At 43.4% G+C, this 23,079-nt stretch overlaps 1 protein-coding gene across 1 annotated transcript in view; it reads left to right on the plus strand.

Moving 5' to 3' along the window:
• BDP1 (B double prime 1, subunit of RNA polymerase III transcription initiation factor IIIB) overlaps nucleotides 1-3,610 on the plus strand; it is a 60,321-nt gene extending 56,711 nt beyond the window's left edge. The window contains exons 42-43 of the mRNA XM_015413964.1: nucleotides 2,235-2,475; nucleotides 3,106-3,610. Of these exons, the coding sequence (XP_015269450.1) occupies nucleotides 2,235-2,475; nucleotides 3,106-3,228 (364 nt within the window). The 3' untranslated portion in view covers nucleotides 3,229-3,610. The remainder of the gene's footprint in view (nucleotides 1-2,234; nucleotides 2,476-3,105) is intronic.
• The last annotated feature ends 19,469 nt before the right edge of the window (nucleotides 3,611-23,079 follow it).

Below are 23,079 nucleotides of genomic sequence, written 5' to 3' on the forward strand. Positions count from 1 at the left end.
GCAGTTTGTAAGTGCAGTTTTGTTGGTAGAGTCATTGGCTCAGTTAAGTCATAATGCAAAATTGTGACTTATTTAGCTGTGGTTAGCAAATTCTGGCTTCAGTGCTGATGCACTTTCTTCTGCCTCCCTTGCCAGAGACCTGGTTGCTATCCCAGACTTCCTTGCCTTCTGATGCATCAACCAAGGTTTCTTACCATTCGCCACTGGCCATGTGAGGAAAAGGAAGCTTCCCTGGATAAGCTTCAGCCATTCTCAGAATGGCAATCTGCCACCAAGTTAAGGCCTCCTTGCTTAGCCTCTTGCTTGACTATCTTAGTGTACCACCCCCACACAAATATGACCACATTTACCTAGTGTCCTATCTCTGCTCCATGCCATATCTGATGCTTGCAACAAATATCCTTTCCTCCCAAACCTTCAGTCTTTTCAAACTTTTGACTTCCTTTCAGCTATGAACCTAGAGTGTTTCCAGAAACAATAAAAAAACCAACAAAGCCCTGGCAGAGCCTGCATGCAGATGAAATGAGGGTGGAGTGTTGGTGGGAAAGCCAACCAGGATTAAGCCAGAATACGTTTGTAGGCAACATGGAGCCATAGTTGCCTGTTTATTGTTAACTGTGCCATCGATTGTTTTAGTGCTTTTACTGTTCTGTAGTATATTACATGTTGTAAGCTGCCCTGAGCCCACGGATGGATAGGGCGGGGTATAAATTGAATGAATGAACAAATGAACTGTGATTAGTAAGCGAGCTTCATGTCTTGGCTTCATATCCCAGTCTGAGGTACCCTACTAACCATAGTTAGTGTGGTGGCATGGGTTTGAATAGTCAGTTAATTATGGTTCGTTTAATTAAACCTTGGTCCCAGTCACACGGGCAGGAAACTGCAGGGGGGAAACGTGGCTGTTAGCCCCAGGGCTAAAAACCACGCGGTTGCTCGAGCAGACCTACCTATCGAGGTCCCGTGGAGGTCCTGTGGTAGGGGGGAGGTGCCGATCACTCCACAGTCCTGCGGCCCGGCAAAGAAGTGGGGCGCAGGGCAAACGGGTTGTTTTGTTTTTTTTAAACGCAATTGTGCGCATGCTCCCTTGGGTGCGTGTGTGCATCCGTGGAGACTTTGAAAAAAACAAAACCTTTTTCCGAGGGGACATGGGCAGGCGCCGGAACTACCTCTGGAAATGCGATCAGACGCCCGCCCTTGCCCCGCGGTTTCAGGAAACTAGTACCTCCGTTTTTTACTGCGCGTCTTCGGCGGGAAGCCTCGGTTGCGCCACGGAAGCCTGACGCTTCCCAGATGTGCCGGTGAGATCGCGCCCGGAAACTCCGCCTATCTTCCGTCCCTCTAGCGTGGCTAATGCTCCGTGTGACCGGGGCCAGAGGCTTTCTGTTATGTCTGAACCAACTCACTCACCCTTTTGAGATATATCTAAGGATCAAAAAGCTGCACTTCTGAACCCCCTATGTATGTGCATAGATATGCCAGTCCTGCACTGATTCCCATGTCTCTAGCCTATACCATTCCTACCACTAAATCAACTTGATTTTTTATTTAAAAATGCTATTTTAAAGACTCTATTTCCACACTTCTCATTAAGTACTGCTGTGCTAAATTCATAGATAGAAAACCTTTTTGCCAGCAATCCTAAAAGTGTGTGTAGGTAATTTGCTCTTCTGTCTCACTTCCTTGGGACGTGGGATGCTATATTGTCCTTTGGACTTGACAGTGCATATTAAGTTTATGTTTAGGGGGGGGGAAACTGTAGTATTTGATTTTGGTCCACAGGTTGAACCTCCATATTCTGGGATTTCCATAAATTAGTCTTTCAGATCATGCATTCTCATCTGCTGGTGTTCATGCAGAAATGTACAGTTCATGCAAATATAGCCGCATTCACTCATTCATTCTGCTTCATTCCAGTCTGCCTTATCCTGTTCTGTCATTGAAATGTTCTGCAGGAAAGAGAGACAACAATTCCATTCCAAGTTGTAGGATAGTTTCCTTCATCTGATATTCTTAAAGTGAATTATTCCACTGTAGGAGCCTTGAATTAGCTGGTCCCATATTCCATAGCAGAATATTAATCCAGTCCTGGGAGAAATGTATGTGGTGTTAAAAATAAATAAACTCAGATTAAGTCTATTTCAGGAGGTCTTTAATATAAAACATTTTTAGTACTATAGTGACAGTATAAATCACCTTGAAATGTTTGTGTTAATGTTGATTGTCTTGTATAGGCCATATCAAAGATCTTTGGGATTTTTACCTTTAATCTGCAAGACTAATACTGAAGAAGTAACTACTAAAGGGAACAAACAGAGTTTGAAGAAGTCTTGCACAGATGTTTCCAAAAGCACTCTTGAACGTCCGACTTCGTCCTCAAGGAACAAAAAGGAAGATATTCAAGGGGACAGTTCCTTTCCTTCAACTGTCTCGGCATCCTCCAAATGTGAGAATGTAAGCTCTTCCACTATTCAGGTACGTGTGATCACTAAAAGGGCACATCTGTTGTGATGTTTATGGGATGGTGTTTCTGATGTGTTTGGGCCATAACAATGTTTTATACTTAGGTAAGAGTTGGTTTCGAAATTAGGACTATAAAATCTTGAGATAAATTATGCTGTGATACATTTTTGTTTAACCTGTTTATCAAAAAAGTGGAGATTAGTTCTCTGTAGTCTTCTTGGACATTTGGTTTCTTGATTCTACTAGAGTTATTAATTAATATACAGTGTATTACAGTATTCATATATGATAAGGTACAGTTGTTTACCTATGTGCACTTGCTGATTTCTGAAGCAAACAAGATGCAAAAACAAGCTGAAGTCTTGTGGCATTTTAAAGACTAACCATATTTTATTACAACTTAAGCTTTTGTGGGCTCAACGCACTTCTTCAGATGCTTTGAGTGGATCCGCATCTGTAGAGATGGGCTGTAATCCATGAAAGATTAGGCTGGGATGAAATTGAGAATTTTTAAGATGCCACAAGGCTCCTGTTTGTTTTTGCTGCAACACACTCTGGAGTTAAAACCTGGTATGAATTTGTTCGGCATATACATAAAAAGATTTCAGACCTGCAGACATAATCTGTTTTCTTTTGTTGTAGGTTTGCTCTGAGCTATGTGAGAATGAAAGTTCTTCTAAGGAGCAGGGAAAAGATGAAGAACCAACTATGATTTCAGAATATTTCTTTAGAGATATTTTTATGGAGGTGGATGATTCAGAATAATTTAGAAATTTAGGAGACGTCTCTGGAATCCAAGAATGCATCATAGTAGCTATGTAATGTTTTCACAAGTTCTCAATTAGCCCTGGAACTCTAAATGGCATATAGAGCACTGTTGAAGCTGCAGCAGATGGTTTTGTATTACAAATGGCCTATTGCTTTTGGAACAATTAAAAAAATGAAACAGTTAAATTGAAAAGTGCACATGATCAGGATATCAAATAATCTGTGTGCATCAAATGCATAGTTACTAACTACATGGCTATGCTAAAGAAATGTAATGAAGATGATCTATATGACTTCTTTCATGTAATACTGAAGTTTGTCGGGCTGGTTGTAAATTACCTATACTTCTTTTTGTGAAGTAAACCTTTAAAAGGAGGGGAATATACGTGTAGTCATATTTATCTCTGTAAATAAGGAAGTTCTGAACATTTCAGTACTACATAAAATATTTTTATTGCAAGCTTATTTTTATAACTAATGCACATGTGAATTGGTACAAAAAGCTATTAAGTTTAGGTCCTTTTAAATGTACAGAAAGATAAATGTGAAAGTTTTATTTATTAAATTTGAATGTACCAAAAGATAACTCACCCAAGTTAATTCTGTGTGTCCTGGAGATAAAAGGGAAATTTATCATTAATCTAAACATTAAAATCTAAATCTAAAAGTGTAATGAGTGGACAATGTGTTGCGATATTCTTTAAAAACTATGCATATAACATCTCTGACCTAGAAAAGTTTCATGCTAAAATCAGGAGTGACAGATTAAGATTAGCCCCTCTAGAATAAAAAGATAATATGAGAATAATTGATTTCTAAAGTGAGTGGGTTTGCAGAGTTTTTCCCATTTGTACTCTGTTTAGATGTTGGTCAAGTATTTCTTTGTGTTACACCCCAGGTAGTTTTGTCGGAAAACACACCCTCAGTTTGTCGATTTTGGAAAACCTGTCCAGTTGCATGGTAAAATCTGAAAAATTTATAAGAGAACTTTTTCTCTGCATTCTTCTTCAGCTAATGATTTGATTCTAAATTCTGGTTCTCCTAATATTACTCAGTAGAGATAATATACAAATTTTCAGCAAATGTGTATTAATGTATGCAGTTTCTATGAAGTAGCCTTCTAATTGCAACTATTATTCAGTAGCACACACCATGTCCATATAATTAAGGCACTGCTTCTGTTTTCCAGGTTTGTTTTAGGATTATACATACACACTATTTACTAAATTTACTAAATTGGATATTCAGATAATTTCTGTAATATTCTTGTTACCTCCTGCAAAGGCAGAATGCCAAATAGTAACTAATCAATTATTATCATTATCAGAATAGTAAATTTGACAGACTGTTTTGAGAACTGATTTTTGCTTTACATTTCATAGTATCAGAAGAAGTTCCAAACAGAGTATAAATCACCCATAATGACTCTGAATCTCATAACAAATGCAGTGAGCCCAGAGAAGCATTTTTCAATGGTACAAAATGAGGGGGGGGAATCAGTTCCAGCACGGAGAAGTGTATTTCGTGCTTTTTATGTATGGAAAAAGTGTTGTATAATGTACACCAAGAGTCTACAAAAATGATAAAAAATTAAATTCCTGGAGTAATTTAAACAGCAGTGCAAAACAAGTGAATTTTTTCAGGAATCAGATAAGAGATAAACTTTGGTATAAGGTGCCTTATCTTTTCTTACTCAATGGAAAGGCCAAGAAGTCCTGTTAATTTTCACTGTAAAACTATGTTGTCTTTGGGATAATTAATTTCAACAAAGAGGATAATGTATGTTTCTTCTGGTATGGATAGTGTACAATTTAATGGCAGGAAGAAAACTGAGCAGTATCCTTGTTTAAGGCACAGTACATTTCATTTCTGTTTAAATGTGGTAAGAGATTGCTTTCCTGAAGTTTGACACTTTTTTCCAACTGTTCATGCATAACCTTTCTGTTTCAAAGAAAGCAGTCATGTTATATATGTAAACTATGTGAATAAATAATTTTATATCACTTTCTTGTTAAGTTTTTCATTAACAGCCTAATGTAATCAGATTCCTACAACTGATAAGGATTGGTTAATATTTCTGCAATAATTTTTTTTGATTTGCTAGACTTTGCCATCAGTGGAATTTGTGAAACTTCATTTCCCATTTTTCTGATTTGATAACTATTGTACAAGGTTGGCCAGCTAAGTGCTCATCAGGTTGTGCAGGGGAAGGATGGGTGAAATACCTACCTTTCTCTGCAGAGGCTGCTTGCTCAAATCAGGACAGTAGCTGTAGGAGTCTGTTCTGCCTATTGCAGAGGTGAGTGCTAGAAGGCAGAGAAGGAAGCAAGGGGCATTCAGACGTCCCACAGTGGGAGCCTGCTTGGGTCTGACCATGAGTGTTCCTAAGGGCTAAACTAGAAGTGATGGCATCCTTGTGGCCACCATAAGGATGCTGCTGCCATTTTAAACTCAATTTAAAATGCCACAGGGGCCCAATCCTGATCCGGCCCATAGTGTGGTGGGCTGACAGCCATATCCCCCCCACCGGCAGTTCTTTTGCCCTTGAAAAGGCATGGGGAGGCACAAGAGTGCTGCGCTGTAGGCCTAGTCAGGATTGGACCCTCGTAGCATTTTAAGGGTTCTTTTTTTTATGTTCAAAGTAAGAAAAAGAGCAAGGACGTAGTAGGCCCATTGCAGGGACAGGAAAGTGAAACTGTAACAGGCGATGAAGAGAGGGCAGAACTGCTCAATCCCTACTTTTCCTCAGTCTTCTCTCATGAAGGAAATGGTGCTCAACATGGCAAAAACAGAACACATGAGAGAAGGGAGTTGCAGCCTAGGATCGGCAGAGGGGTTGTACACAACACAGAGTTTCTTTAAATGAAACAAAGTCCTTGGGGCCAGATGAACTGCATCCAAGGATACTAGAAGAACTCACAGATGTAATTTCTGAGCATTATTTTTGAGAATTCTTGGAGAAAAGGTGAGATGCCAGAAGATTGGAAGTGGGCAAATGTTGTCCCCATCTTGAAGAAGAGGAAAGAGGAGGATCCAGGTAACTACCAACCTGTCAGCTTGACGTCTATACCTGGAAAAGTTTTAGAACAAATCATCAAACAGTCCTTGAGCATTTAGAAAGGATGGCTGTGATTACTAAGAGTCAGCATGGGTTTCTCAAGAACAAGTCATGTCAGACTAACCTTATTTCGATTTTTTTTTGGAAAAAATTACCTTGCTGGATCAGGGGAATGCTGTAAACACAGTTTATCTTGATTCCAGTAAGGCTTTTGATAAGGTTTCACATAATATTCTTGTTGATAAATCGGTAAAATGTGGTTTGGATCCTATTACTGTTAGGTGGATCTGTAATTGGTTGACAGATCGCACCCAAAGAGTGCTTGTTAATGGTTCCTCATCCTCTGGGAGAGGAGTGACAAGTGGAATGCCTCAAGGATCTATCATGGGACCTGTTTTGTTCAACATCTTCATCAATGATTTGGATGAAGGGATAGAGGGAATGCTTATTAAATTTGCAGATGATATTAAATTGGGAGGGGTAGCAAATACGGTAGAAGACAAAGTCAGGATACAGGATGATCTTGATGGGCTAGAAAACTAGGCTAAAACAAATTTATTTGACTTGTATCCCGCCCTCCCTGCTAAGGCAAGCTCAGGGCAGCTTACATAAAACATTTTAGAACATTAAAACACAAAATTAGATAAAACCATAATGATACAATTATAAGCCAACAGCGTAAAGTGCTAGTGCTATTCATGGCCGATGGCGGGCAGTAGCACCGTCTAACAACGTTAATGTTGGTAATTTGAATCTGACATTGATATGTCAATGATTATGTTAGTTTGGGGCCAGGGTCTTGATGTATTAGGGTGGCTCTCTACTCAAAGGCCTGGCTCCGTCTTGCAGACCCTGCGGAACCTTTAAGGGTCCTGCAGGGCCATGATGTCATCCAGGAGCTCATTCCACCAGTGCGGGGCCGCTACTGAAAAGGCCCTGGCCCTTGTCACAGCCAGCCTGGCTTCTCTAGGACCCAGGAGGGCCCGACGATTTTGGGACCCTGATCGTAGTGCTCTTTGGGGAACATGTGGGGAAAGGCGGTCCCTTAGGTATGTATGTAGGCCCCTTATCATATAGGGCTTTAAAGGTAAGAACCAGCACCTTGAACCGAATTCAGTATGCTATAGGCAGCCAGTGCAGTGCTTTTAGTGCAGGCTGGATGTGCAGTCTTCCAGAGCCAGTTTGGTGTAGTGGTTAAGTGCGCGGACTCCAATCTGGGAGGACCGGGTTTGATTCCCCTTTCCTCCACTTGCACCTGGCTGGATGAACTTGGGCAAGCCGTAGCTCTGATAAGAGCTGTCCTTGAAAAAGAGCAGTTTCTGTCAGAGCTCTCTCAGCCCCGCCTACCTCACAGGGTGTCTGTTGTGGGGAGGGGAAGGGACAGGAGTTTGTAAGCCACTCTGAGACGCCTTTGGGTAGTGAAGGGCGGGGTATAAATCCAATCTCTTCTTCTGCACCAGCTGCAGCTTCTGGATTTGGGACAAGGGCAGCCCCATGTATAGAGCATTGCAGTAATCCAATCTCGAGGTGACCATTGCATGGATCACTGTTGCCAGGTCATTGTGTTCGAGGAAGGGAACCGCCTGATCAGCTGAAGATGGTAAAAGGCTGACCACAGTGGCTGCTTGAGCACTGCTCCTTGAGGCACTCCGCAAACTAGCGGATGCCTTTGGGACAGCTGTTTCCCTAGTGCCACCCTTTGTCCCTGACCCTGGAGAAACGAGGAGAGCCATTGCAAGGCAGACCCCTGAATCCCTGTGTCAGCAAGGCAGTGGGTCAGTAGTTGATAGTCGACGGTATCAAACGCTGCCGACAGGTCTAACAACAGCAACACTGCCGAACCGTCCCAATCCAGATGCCTCTGGAGGTCATTCATGCGGGCGACCAGTACCGTCTCTGTCCCGTGGCCTGGTTGGAAGCCAGACTGGAAGGGGTCTAATGCAGAGGTGTCATCCAAAAAACCCTGCAACTGAATTGCCACCACCCTCTCAGTTAATTTGCCCAAGTAGGACAGATGGGAGACCAGCTGATAATTAGTCAATTCGGCCAGGTCCAAGAATGTTATTTTAGGAAAGGGTGGACTACTGCCTCCTTTAGTGCCCCAGGGATCAGTCCCTCAGAGAAGGACTTGTTGATGATCTCCCTTAGGGAACCTCATAGCCCGTTGCAGCCAGCTTCAATCAGCCATGATGGGCACAGATCAAGGCTGCAAGCGGGTGGACAGTTGAGAGTAGTTTGTTGACCTCCTCTAGGCTGAGTGGACTGGGGATAAATGTAAAAGTTCTGCATTTAGGTAGGAAAAATCAAATGCATAACTATAGGATGGGGGAGACTAGTCTTGGCAGTAGTATGTACAGGGGTCATTTCATAGAAAAAGAGCTAGGGGAACTCATTAGCATAACTCATTAGCATATGCCACACCCCCTGACATCAGGGGCCCAGCGGTGGACCTGCAAGGCCTGCGGGAGGGTGAGGAAGCCCCGCCAAGGCCCTCCCTGGCCACAGGCAGGCAGGGGTGGGGAGAGTCGGGGAGCAACTTTCCCTCCCTCTTCTCCTGCCTCCTCCTGGCTGAATGAGGGCTGGAAGCGGGGCGGCCGGAAGCAGGGGGCGGGGCTTCGTCATGTGCCCCGTCCCCTGCACCTCACCCGGGGGAACTGTGTTCCCCCGCGTTCCCCCCGAAATGACCTCTGAGTATGTACAAAAAGGATCTAGGGGTGTTAGTAGACCATACACTGAACATGAGTCAGCACAGTGTAGCTAAAAAGGCAAATGCGATTTAGTGTCCAGATTATGTGAAGTGATGGTATCGCTTTACTCTGCTCTGGTTAAAACCTCACCTAGAGTATTTTGTTCAGTTTTGGGCACCACAATTTAAGAAGGATATAAGACAAGCTGGAACGTGTCCAGAGGAGGGCAATGAAGATGTTGAGGGGTCTCGAGACCAAGTCCTATGAGGAAAGGTTGAAGGAGCTGGGTATGTTTAGCCTGGAGAGGAGACAACTGAGAGGTGATATGATTGCTTGAAGGGCTGTCATACAGAGGATGGTGCAGAGCTGTTTTCTGTTGCCCCAAAGGGTTCAGCCAAAACAAACGGGTTGAAATTAAATCAGAAGAGTTTTCAGCTAAACATTGGGAAGAACTTCCTGACAGAGCAGTTCATCTTCGTGTCTTCTGTGCAGTCCCACATGGGACTGCCGGAAGGCAGGCCTGCCGCGGAAGAACATTAAGGTTAGATGGCCATTTGAAAGCAATGCTGATTGGGTGAACTTAGATCATGAGAGAGAGGGCAGGAACAGTAGCATCAGTGCTTAGTTCTTGTGGCCCTTTCTTACACGCCCAGGGAAATGCTGATTGCCACTTTGGGGTCAGGAAGCAAATTTTCTCCAAGCCAGTTTGGCCAGGGATCCTGGAGGTTTTTTTGTCATCTGGGCATGGAACAGGGTCGCTGGGGATGTGTGGGGGGAGGTATTTGTGAATTTCCTGTATTGTGCAGGGGATTGGACTACATGACCCTGGAGGTCCCTTTCAACTCTATGATTCTAAAATGACGGCCGGTTCTTTATGGCAGACACAAGGATGCTGTCATGTCTCATCTAGCTCTAAGTGAGGCCCTGTGACTGGCTCAGAGCAGGCTTGTGCATTTGGAAATGACCTTGCCCACTTTCCTGAAACATGAGGCAGTTGCCACATTGAGAAATGGTGCTCAGAAGAGCAACAGGTGGCTTCCAAGCCTCTATCACTGGTCCAAAGCATCCCCATTCCTGACCAGCATTACCTCTGTCTTGTCCAGATTTGGCTTGTTCTGTCTTAGCCAACTGACTACGACTTCAAAGCACTGGTTCAGAGCCAGTACAAACATACTGATAGTTCTAGTAAAACAAGACATAGGTATGGCTACCCATTGAAGCAAAGGATTGTTCTTTCATGTTTCTGAGTTGACTATGCTACTTTTATCCAAATCACTTCCAGAGCAGATTGATATGCTATGTGTCTACATGAATTGTAATGCTGTAAAACACTGGCCCTAGGTAGCATTATCTTTTAAAAAAAAATTTCCAATCTCTTTTTTGAAAATAATCTAATAGTGATAATGGCTGTGGACCACTGGAAGGCCAGATCAACCATGGACGTGTGTGTGTGTGTGTGTGTGTGTGTGTGTAAGAGAGAGAGAGAGAGACAGACAGACAGACAGACAGAGAAAATGGGACCTTTTCACAATTTCCATCTGGTTTTCGACTTAACTGTATTGAAGATTCATTAGGGGTTTAAAAGAAACAACCCAATCACTTATAGAACAATCATAATACATAGAAAGAAGTACTAAGTTATCTGCATGTGATACAATAATATAGCTACAGTTTAAGATTTTTTATTTATTTGTTAGACTTTTACCCCGCCCTCCCGCCGAAGCGGCTCAGGGTGGCTTACAGTAGTTAAAAACCAGTATACAATTAATAGAATATCAAGTCTAAAACAATACAATTGATAAAATATCAAAATTATTAAATTTAAGATTAAGATGTGGTGGCCATCTGTTATAAAGTGCAAGTAGTTATGTGGAACGGTCAGTATGGTCAGACTATTGAAACGCTTGTAGGAACAGCTCAGTCTTTACCACTCTACGGAATTGTTGAAGATCCCGTAGAATTCAGTGGGGAAGATTTAGGGATGTTTTTAACTTTTCCATTGAAATGTGGTACTAAAATATGCTTAACTTGGGCTGGATTGTGTTCTTGATTGAAAGAAACCATCTCCCCCCTCCCCCTCAGCTTTAAAACATTTGGAGAATCAAGTCTTCAGTTCTGGCAAATATTTACCTTGATATTTCATTTGTCTGAGATTACTAACCAGCTAGAATTGCTAAACCAGGTTTGTGAATAGTTGTCTGCCCGGAAGAACAGCTTTCAGTTGACCAGGCAGATATAGAAAGGAAAACTGACCTTTTTTAGGTTGTTGATGCATGCAGATGCTCAGCTGTCTGTAGGCTAGCTAGCACAAGGCTGCACTAAATAGTCATGTAAAAGGATTTAATGATTTAACAGTTTTTGTTCAAGGGTCATAATTGCAAATACTCTCCTTTTAACAGATTGCAAACATATAGGAAAATGGATACCAACTGATCTGTATGCTGAGTTCCGTTCTAAGCATAGTGATAAATACTAACAAAATGTTCTGCATCGATGGTCTATCCAATCCTGTTCACCTTCTTTTCTTCTACTGAGTACTGAATTTGTATCTACCAACTGTTTGTGTGGCACAAATATATTTGGGGAACTGGAACTAGTAGCCTTACATGTTTAAACTTGCACAGCATGGCTTTATGGAAAATGCAGTACACAATTTAAAAAACATAAATTGGAAATGCATGGTATAAAGTCATAACCTGGATAACATAAGAACATAAGAGATGCCAATTTTGGATCAGGCCAAAGGCCCATCCAGTCCAACACTCTGTATCACACAGTGGCCAGAAATACCAGTGCCATCAGGAGGTCTACCAGTGGGGCCAGGACATTAGAAGCCCTCCCACTGTTGACCCCCCAAGCACCAAGATGAGAGAGCATCACTTGCCCCAGAGTCCCTATCTATACCTTGTGGCTAATAGCCACTGATGGATAATTTGATAGTTCAAAATCCTTTTAAGGTGTGCTACCCAGTCAAATGTGAGCAGTGGCTTGGTCACTATCCTTTAACTTTAGAAAAGTGTAGCTATTTTTTTTCTGGCCAATAGGAATGACACATAACTAAAGCTGTATTTCTTCACATTTGTCTTTTCAAAATGTTCATACTGCTGGCCCCATTCACTATGTGGGACTGTCATCTTATTTTCTTCCCTAACAGCTGCATGCTGGAGATGGATATTTAGTATTTATTTATTTATTAATCACATTTATACCCCGCCCTCCCTACAATGCAGGCTCAGGGCGGCTCAGTCAGTACATAAAATACAGTATGTAAAGTCTGTCGGATTGCTGGATTTCTGCGCTGAGAAACTATTCACCTGTTGAATTCTTCACAACACACAAAATGACAAGTTGTGATAGCTTTAGCTTGGGTGGTTTTATACAATTGTTAGACACGGTTGTCATTAATGTACTTCTACATACCTCTGTATACTATATAGAGCAGATGGTCCTTGGCCTAATTGGAACATAAGCACCATAGCATTGCCAGCTCTGGGTTGGGAAATTCCTGGAGATGGGGTGGTGGTGGAGGGACCTCAGAGGGGTATAAGGCCATAGAGTCCACCCTCCAAGACAGCCATTTTCTCCAGGGAACTGATCTCTGTTGTCTGGAGACCAGTTATATTTCCGGGAGATCTCCAGCCACCACCTGGAGCTTGGCAACGAATCGGACGAGTGGTCCACAAAATCCTGCGTCCTGTGTCGCACAGCGACTAACAAGTTGCCCTGGACCACTAGTAGTCTGTTTAGGGCACAGGAGCAATGCTAACAGGAGCTGCGGTGGCTCAAGTGGTTAAGACGTTGAACTGCAGGCTGTGGAAGGTCAGTAGTTCAGCAGTTCAAGACCCGGGTGCCGCAAGACGGGGTGAGCTCCTGTCTCTAGTTCCAGCTCCTGCTAACCTAGCAGTTCGAAAGCAAGAAATTGCAAGTAGATAAATAGGTACCACTTCAGTGGGAAGGTAACAGCGTTCCGTGCGCCTTGGTGTTTAGTCATGCCGGCCACATGACCACGGAAACGTCTTCGGACAGCGCTGGCCCTTCGGCTTTGAAACGGAGATGAGCACCGGAACCCTAGAGTAAGACTCGACTGGCTTTCGAGCAAGGGAACCTTTACCTTTACTTTAGCAATGCGAACAACCACAAAAAATCCTCCCAGCACAGGAAGGCAAGAGATGCCTTCCCAAGCGGGAAGGATTTGGGGGCGGAGGAAAAGGGCTTGATTTCCAGATTCCCGTTCCCTGCAGCCACGCCTTGAACAGCTCGGGAGGAGAAGGAAGTGCCTCTGAAGGAAAGGCCGCACGCCGCTTGGGCCTTGCTCCTTTCCCCCATTGGCTGTAACCGGGGGAGTGGCGGAGCGGCGGGTTCCAGGCCCGGGAAGCCGCTTCCTGTGGTGTCTCCGCGGCGCGATGTTGCCCGGCCTCAGCTGCCGCCTCTGCTTGCTCTCTCGGTGGCCGGGGTCGGCTGTGGCCGCTCTGACTCGAGCCTACCATGGGGACAGAGTGGCCACTGTGGGCTCGCAGCCCGACACCACCGCCTCGCTGTATCAGGTAGGCCGAGGAGGCGGGGCGGTGCTTTGTGTTGTTGCTGCTCAGTCGCACACTTGCTATCCAAGACAAGCTAAGGGGAGCAGAAGGGAGGCCGCTGCCCCCCCCCCCCCCCCCCCCCCCCTGCTAGCTTTTCTGGGGTGTGTCGGGTAATCCGCCCGCCTCCCGAGCTGCTTTTTGCGTCCAGAGAATGAGGAGAGGGAGATCTTTCTGGCGGTTGAATGAGTTTTCTGCTTGCAACGCTTTGCTGTGTTTTCATTAATACGGCGATTTGCAGCGCAGGCCAAAGAATGTGTTCTCAGAAATAAATTATGTTGGATTAACCCCCTACGCTAAATGATTGCAGGACCACTTGTGTAGACGCTGTCTGTTCACCCATTTAAATCCAGAATTTCTGTGTCTTTTTAGTAATTGCAGGACGGACAGAAATCCAGCAGGTGAGACTTTCCCCCTGAATGAAGTTGCTCGAGATGGGGAGAGCCTCCTTGGTTGGATGCCTGTTCTTAGCCACAGGATGGTGTTGGCAGATTATTAGGGCTTTGTTTTTGTTTTGTTTAGGGAATCTTCATTGAAACTTTATTTTTTTGCTCAGGACTCTTGTACGGGGCAATTAAACTCTCCTTCAGTTTTGCTTTTTTCTTGCAGGAGCACCACAAGCTACCCCAAGAGAGTGCTTTAGATCAGTGGTTCTCAACTGGTGGGATGCAGAAGTTGGTGGGATGCAGGATTTTCCTGACACCTACTAAGAATTTACTGTCCCTTGATCCCCTTGTTCAGCCTGCTATGGATTATTTTACCCACAAGCAAGTGTCTTTGATGTACGGTTTCCCAAGGATTATCTATTGTGTTTAAAAATATTCATGTCCTTAAAACTTATGGTAAATGATATATAAAATAACAGAATGCCTGTAAATGTATAAATGTCCTTTTTGGAAAAAGCAAGTGTCATGGTTCTTTAGAGAATGATTGGTGGCACATAAGATATGAAAGGTTAAGATGAGCATTCCTATTTCATCTCAGGCAGCAGTGAACTGGAGCATATGTGTTGTCATTTGCTGTACTAAGTCTAGTCTACAGGAGTACAGTGTTTCTCCTTTTATACTTTTTAAAGAAGCAACCCTCAGCTTTTCCTATTCCAGTTATCCAGCTGTGCTGCAAAAGGAAAATAGCCCACAATCTACCTAAATAAATTGATTGAGAAGGGACCTCCACAGCAATTCACCCACTGCTGTGGCAACAGCAATATTGGAGCAAAGAAAAATCTGCCTCCTCCAGTTATCTAGTGTATTCTTCCACTTAGCACTCTTACATAGGGTTTGTTTGCTATACTAGGAACTGCAACCTTCTTTCCAAGTTAGAACTACTTTGCACAACTCTGAATTCTCATGTGTTTGTGACCAAAAGGTATGCATTATTCCTTTAACAGAGTCCTTTGGTTTTGGTACACATAAGACTTTTCACATGATATCATTAAGAACATAAGAGAAGCCCTGTTGGATCAGTCCAACACTGTGTCACATAGTGGCCAAAAGCTAGGTGCCATGAGGTCCAGCAGTGGAGCCAGAACTCCAGAAGTCCCCCCAGCACCAAGAATACAGAACATCACTGCCCCAGACAGAGTGTTCCATATATACCAATAGCTACTGATGGACCTCTGCTCCATATGTTTATTCAGTCCCCTCTTGAAGCTGTCTATGTAGCTGCCACCACTACTTGTGGCAGTGAATTCCACATGTTAATTACTCTTTGGGTGAAGAAGTACTTCCTTTTATCTGTTCTAAACTTAAGTAAAAGGTAAAGGTTTCCCTTCCTTGTAAGCTAGTCGAATCCGACTCTAGGGGGCGGTGCTTATCTCCATTTCCAAGCTAAAGAGCCAGCGTTGTCCGAAGATGTTTCCGTGGTCATGTGCCTGCCATTACTGCATGCCGAGGCGCACGGATTGCTGTTACCTTCCCACCAAAGTGGTACCTATTTATCTACTTGCAATTTCTTGCTTTTGAATTGCTAGGTTGGCAGGAGCTGGGGCCAGAGGTGGGAGCTTACTCCGTCATGTGGCACTAGGGTCTCGAACTGCTGAGCTATAGACCTTCTGGTCTATAGATTCAGTGTCTTAACCTCTGAGCCACCATTATTAATTTCATTGAGTGCCTTCAAGTTCTTGTATTGTGAGAAAGGGAGAAAAGTACTTCTTTCTCTACCATCTCTATGTTGGTGTCGTTCAGTCGCACAGTCGAGTCCGACTCTTCATGATCCCATGGACCACATCACGCCAGGCCCTCCTGTCTTCTGTCGTGCTCTGGAGTTTGCTTAACTTCATGTTCGCTGCGATAACACTGTCTAACCATCTTATCCTTTGCCGTCCCCGTCTTCTTTGACCTTCAATCTTTCCCAGCATCAGGGTCTTCTCCAGTGAGTGCTCTCTTCTCATTTGGTGGCCATAGTATTTGAGCTTCAGCTTCAGGATCTGGCCTTCCAGGGAATAGTCAGGGTTGATTTCTTTTAGGATTGACTGATTTGATCTTCTTGCAGTCCAAGGGACTCTCAGAGTCTTCTCCAGCGCCATAATTCAAAAGCATCTATTCTTCGGTGCTCGACCTTCCTTATGGTCCAACTCTCGCAGCCATACATTACTACTGGGAATACAATTGCTTTGACCATACAGACTTTTGTTGGCAGGGTGATGTCTCTACTTTTATTATGCTGTCTAGTTTTGCCATCGCTTTCCTCCCAAAGAGCAGGCATCTTTTAATTTCACGGCTGCAGTCACCATCTGCAGTGATCTTGCATCCCAGGAATGTGAAGTCTGTCACTGCTTCCACGAGTTCCCCTTCTATCTGCCAAGTAGTTATGGGGCCAGATGCCATTATCTTCGTTTTTTGATGTTGAGTTTCAAGCCAACTTTTGCGCTCTCCTCTTTCACCTTGAGCAAGGGGCTCTTTAGGTCCTCTTCACTTTCTGCCATTAGAGTGGTATTGACTGCATATCTGAGGTTGTTGATGTTTTTCCCAGCAATCTTAATTCCGGCTTGTGATTCATCCAGGCCGGCATTTCGCATGATGTACTCTGCATATAAATTAAATAAACAAGGTGACAATATGCATCCTTGTTGTACTCCTTTTCCTATGCGAAACCAATCAGTTGTTTCATATCCGGTTCTAACTGTCGCTTCTTGACCCTTATACAGGTTTCTCAAGAGGCATGTGAATCTAGTACTCCCATCTCTTTAAGGACGTGCCATAGTTTGCTGCGATCCACACAATAAAAGGTTTTAGCATAGTCAATGAAGCAGAAGTAGATGTTTTTCTGGTACTCCCTTGCTTTCTCCATAATCCAGCGAATGTTGGCAATTTGATCTCTAGTTCCTCTACCTCTTCGAAACCCAGCTTGTACTTTTGGCAGTTCTCTATCCACGTACTGCTGAAGCCTAGCTTGTAGGATCTTGAGCATGCTAGTGTGTGAAATGAGTGCAATTGTGCAATAGTTTGAACATTCCTTGGCATTGCCCTTCTTTGGGATTGGAATGTAAACTGACCTTTTCCAATCCTGTGGCCACTGTTGCGTTTCCTAAATTTGCTGGCATATTGAGTGCAGCACTTTAACAGCATCATCTTTTAAGACTTCGAATAGCTCAGCTGGGATACCATCACCTCCGCTAGCTTTGTTGTTAGTAATGCTTTCTAGGGCCCATTTGACTTCACACTCCAGGATGTCTGGCTCGAGGTCAGACTGTCATGGTTGTCAAGGACATTGAGATCTTTCTTGTATAGTTCTTCTGTGTATTCTTGCATCTTTTCCTAATTTCTTCAGCTTTGCACAGAACATTCCCTTGATTTCTCTAATTTTTTTTGAAGAGATCATTAGTCTTTCTGATTCTATTGTTCTCTTCTATTACTTTGCATTGTTCATTCAGGAAAGCCTCCTTAACTCTCCCTGCTGTTCTCTTGAAATCTCCTTGCTGTTCTCTGGAAATCTGCATTCAGTTGGGTAAATCTTTCCTTTCCCACTCCAGTATCTTTGCCAAGAAAAACCCATGGACAGTAGCAAAACTATCCATGCATAGTTTGGTAAACCTCTGTCATGTCATCCCTCAATTGTTGGTTCTCCAAGCTAAATTGTCATTTCTCCAATTGTTGTTTCTCATTCTGGATCAGCTTTATGCTATGGGATTTGGAAGCACTGTCCTCTGGTGGTTTTGTTCTTATTTGATGGGCAGATCCAGAAGGTGGTTCTAGGAGTTTACTTTTTGGCTGCATGGTATGCTGTTAGGTCCCACATGGTTCTGTCTTATCCCCCGTCACTGACCTCATTTCTCTGGTCACATCCTGTAAGTGCATGTATCTCTGAACGGGAACATAGAGCCCAGAGCATGTGTTATAAGGCTTGTGATATGGTGTGCTGCTTTGGAAAGTCTCTAGAAGGTCTTGTTGTATTCTGGATGGCAACTTTTTGTAATAATTTTTTCTGTTCATTTCTTTTAACCAGTTATCGCTTTGAGTACTTGTTCATTAATGAGCAATGATGAGAGTTCCCAGGGCTGAATCCAGCCATCTAAAGTGAACCATTTAGCACTCAGTTGCAAGCCTAGAGGCAAAAACTGTGGCCTGGAAAGCCCAGAGGCTGTGGCAGTGGCCGTTCGTGGAGAAGGCCTGGTCCAGCACTCTCCCCTCCCTCCTGGAACTGGCCCTTCTTTGAAACAAGTTGCTGGCCCTCATTGTGTGGCCTGATTGCTTTTGGGGGGAAGGAGGTTAAATTGTTGTAGAAGTTTCAAGTCCAGAGGTCAAAATCGATAGGTGTATTCTGCTGTTCTTTACAAATAGAGTACATTGGATATAACAATCAGTGAGCAAGATGGTCCTCTTTGTCAGCGCTTACACAGATTCAGCTATTGTTGTGAAGGGCACAAAGTGTACACAGTGTTTACCATCGATGAAATGTGAGGTCCTTTTCAAAAGGTGCTCATAGTTCAGGAGGAAAAAAATACAGTATGTCCAGATACTGTGCAAACTCAAAAAGACGCAAGGCAAATTATGAGTATTGCCCTTCTTGACATCTGTTGTTTGTCTTGGGCTGCAAATTTAATAAGACAGGGTGGAAGGTTGTTACAAAGCGGGGTACAGAAATGCAGTTTTGTAAGACAGAAATTATATGTTGATTTTACAGAATTTAAGGGTATAGCCAAGAGTACATGCTCAAATTAATCTTCAGGTTTCAGTCCCCCCGACTATGTGTTAGTTACACATTTCCCATGAGTTTCTACTCTCCTGGTCCTCCTTGTTATGACATTTAAAAAAAAAACGCTATCAGACTCTCATACTGTTTTTCCTAATTTGTGCCTCTGTAACATCAACATAATCTTTGCTTTAGGGATCTGATGCTAAGTAGAAGTGTAGGCTGCAGTCTAGAGCAACATATTCCTAGTTTCACATATTCCAAGGGAGCTAAATGTTTCTTGCATCGCAGCATCCAGAGACAGGTAGGTAACCACTCTGGAAATTGGAGTAACTTTAGCATTGGTCAAATGGCTGAGAGAGAACAAACTGAAGCTGAACCCAGTTAAGACCAAGGTGATGATGGCTGGAAGGGTCATGGCTTTAGAGGGGACTATGGCTCCTCCCATCGAAGTGGTGGCCGTAGGTCAAAAAGTCCCAGACAGAGCATGTGTCTGGCAGCAAGAGTCAAGTGTAATAAAAATATATTTGGGAAATGGGAAGTCTCAAACCACTGAACTATATGTCTGCTCTTATTTCTGCTTGGCCAGAATATCCCTTAATAGACCTAAAGGAAGCAAAAGCTAAGGAAACAAAACCTATGTTAAACCAGACATCTGTGCATGTCTGAGAATCCAGGAAAATGAAACCTATGTCATATCAGACAACTGCGCATGTCTGAGAGTTGCTCACAGCACTGTATAAAAACTGGATACGAAGACAACAGCTTTGGACTTCTTAGCTCTTTTGTCAGGCCCCCACATGGGCGGCCTCGGGGTGTAAGGCCTGCCATTGCAGTCTATAGCAACACACACACACATAGCAATGAGCCTCTGGCTCTCAAAGGCACAGATACATATACATGCAAGCAACATATCATAAGCACAATACAGGCAATATGCAAATGCAAATGGTCACATGGTAACACTTTACTGCCTGGGGTCCCCTTTGTTGTAGTAAAGCTCTGTCTGCTTCTGGAAATCTCTCTGCTGTGTCCTTCATTGGGCGTTGGTATGCCAGGCAATGAGCCCATTTGGGCAACACCTCTGTTAAGAGCTTGGGAGTCTTGCTGGATCCTGGTCACCATTTGGAGAAACAGGTGTGTCTGTGACATGGGGTGAAAAAAACAAAGCTGTTTCCAGCAGCATCTAGTTAAGAAACTGGCTCCCTAGTTACATATGCCCAATCTGAGTATATGGATCCATGCTTCAGTAACCTCAAGGCTAGATCACTGTAATGTGTTCTACATGAGGCTGCCCTTGAAGATGATCTGGAAGCTACAGCATGTGCAAAATGCAGGAGCCTGCTATCGGGCTGATTAGTTTCCAGGTCCAATTCAGAGTGGTGACACTTACCTTTAAGGCCCTTTATGACCTGGGGTGCACATACTTGAAAGACTACCTCTCTCTGCATGTTCCCATGTGGCAGCTTTGATATTCCCATTGGGGTCTACAGTTGCTTTCAAAACTGTTTGAAGTAGAAAGGGTATCCTCCCTTCCTACTTAAAGCCTCTTGCTCTGCCTCTTTGTTGATTGGAGGAATGGAGAGGAAAGCCTCCCCCAGCCCCCATCAGCAACTCTGTGGTGGCAAGAGGGTTTAAGGCTGGTTTGGGGGCTGGCTCCTTTTGTGGTGAGTACCAACACACACACACTGCTGCTACTGATTTGTGATACAATGAAACCCAGGATTGAGACCCCCCTCCTCATTTTCCCTCATAACATGTAGTGCTGCCCTTCCAGTGCTTTGAGCAATTTACTAAGAATATGGTTTTTCCTCCCCCACCCCCCCAAAAAAAGCTGATGAGAGGGAAGGTCTTTACATGAGGGAGTATCCTTGATTCTGAGGGTGTACTTTTATTGGTTCATCTCGCATGATTTGTCATTGGTGGGACTGATAGAAGTTTAAATCTCTTATTCATTCTGCTCATATTTATCTTTCAGTAATATTATTTTAACCTTTACCTCATAACAAAACTTTAAAATATCGTTTCAGTGTAGGTAGCTTTAAAAAGAAAATCTTGACAAGTATGAATAACCGAGGCAGATGGTAATCCAGGGCTGTTCTCATGTATGTGTACCTTCATCTTTTGTTTTCTCCCCAGAAGTGTCCTTTCCTTTCCTCTCTTGCCTTTCTGAGACTAAATGGGTGATTTGGGATATTGTTCTGAGCCCATGAGGCTTCGTTATTGTGAGAGATATTTTAATATCGAGGGGCATGTTAACCTGGATTGGTTTTGTGGAAAATGTAGAACAGTGAACACTTGTGATGATCTATGATTAAAGCAGGTTTCATTTTCTTATTAAAATGTGCCCTGGTATGTTCCAGGGTATTCCTTCCTTTTGCAATAAACAAAGATTTGTGGTACACTTTGGATGCATGTGTGGCAGAATGTGCCCGCTCTGGCCTGCAGGCCCCATTCTGCCTTGCCCTCCTAAGGGTTGCAACTCCCTGGAGGGGCTTTTTCCCTTCTACTCTCCAGTAGCTGCTACCACCACCTGTTCAATATTGGGGTTTCCCACCGAAGGGAACAGGAGCCTCAGCTCCCCTTCCAAGCTCAGAGGCCTTGCCTCAGTGTCTCCTGCTAGCCCAGCACCTGGCTACCACGGGGACAGATTAATGCCTTGTGTGCTCCTGGGAGAATAGTCAGTTGTCAACTACTTGCCTTCCCCCCTCGTGGGTCTCCCCTTTAAAATAGTGTGTCCAAAACAGGGGAGAATAGTCAGTTGTCAACTACTTGCCTTCCCCCCTCGTGGGTTTCCCTTTAAAATAGTGTGTCCAAAACAGTGGGGTCTGTGTGGTACAGAGAACCACTTCCAGAATCGTTCAAAGTATTTATTAAAAAGAAAATGTTTACAAGCTTATTTTTAGCCCACACCAGATTGAAGCAAGGAGGAACAAAAGAAACTGGTAGAATGCAAATCTTCTGTTCCTCTCTAAAACATGCCCTAACTAGATGTTAAAGTTAGGACAGACTCTTTATCTTTAGTAAGTTATAGCTCTCTACAGAGTCGCCATTACCTTGAGGGTTGGGTCCAGCTCTCCAAGCTAGCGGCATGGTCAAAAGATGGCTGCCTGCTCCCAACCTCAGACAAGTGGTCTGTTCAGCTCAGCATCCCAAAGAAAAAGGGATATTTCCTAGTGTCTGAAGAATTTATCCTCTTTGTTCCTCCTCCCCTTTGACCCTGGTCAGCCCTTCCTGAAAATCGATCTAGCATAAAGTTCTCCCAGCTCCTGTTCCCCATCAGCAGAAGGAGGGGAAGAAGGGGGACAGCTTGACCATCCCATTGTCTCTCCATTCGCATTTGTATGAAAGTGGTTGCTCTTCTCCCCCCTTCCCTGCCTCTTCTTAGCTTAGAGGACAAAAACTGGTTAAACCACACAGTCAAGCCCTGCTCCTTGCCAGCCTCCCAGGAGACATGTGTGCACATACACTAGGCTTCCCAGTTTTATCCTCACAGCAGTTCCTTACGTTACATCAGAAACTGCTTTTGAAAACCTCTTGTGTATTGAAAGCCATTTGTTAAGTGTTGGGAAAGAAGAGTCAGAAATCCTGCGCATTGGCAGTGTGCCACACAGTTCTGTAGACTATGGATATGTAGTTTTATAAATTGGAGTGCTTGGACATTATTATTATTATTCAGAAATTAGTAGACACTACGCATTTGTCAGTTTAAATGTATTAATAATTTAGTTTACTTGTCTGTACCAAGCTTGGAGCAACATGGTTTGGAAAAGGCTAATGAAGGTGGTTGTTGCTGTTTCTCTTTTCTTTATTAATTATTTATATCTCCAGTTAAATATTATTTCTAGGGTACAAAGCTATATAATAAAATTGAATCATTCTCCTGCTTACTTTCATTGTCCAACTAGGAAAATTATGAGCGAATGAAAGCACTAGTGACAGAACTCCAGCGACAAGCAGAAAAAATCCGACTGGGTACATCTTATACTTCTCTTATTTGATCATCTTATATAGCAGCTTGATTGGGTTTGGCTTCCAGTATCGTGGCAAAATAGCAGTGCATGAAGACATAAATGAGAAAAGCTATAACAGTACTATTTAACATTTATCTTGTGTCAGTGGCTGCTGAGCCCTTGCTAAGATGGCTTCCATACTGTATTCCATGGGCTGTATTCACATGATAAGGATTCTCTGTTTTGCATTCATTGCCACTGTGTTATGTGAACACTTTTTTTGTCTGCTGCCATTTCACCTAAATTTTTCTTACTGCACCAGAAGAGTGCATAAAATAATCATAATTGATATAGTTTTGTAGTGCTATAGCAATAACCATGAAAACAAAAGCTCTAAAAAACTCCCTCTGAAGTCTGAGATGCCTGCCTGGATCTGAATT

The sequence above is a fragment of the Gekko japonicus genome, unplaced genomic scaffold (assembly GCF_001447785.1).
Source record: "Gekko japonicus isolate JY-2015 unplaced genomic scaffold, Gekko_japonicus_V1.1 scaffold1923, whole genome shotgun sequence".
NCBI classification, from domain to species: Eukaryota; Metazoa; Chordata; class Lepidosauria; order Squamata; family Gekkonidae; genus Gekko; species Gekko japonicus.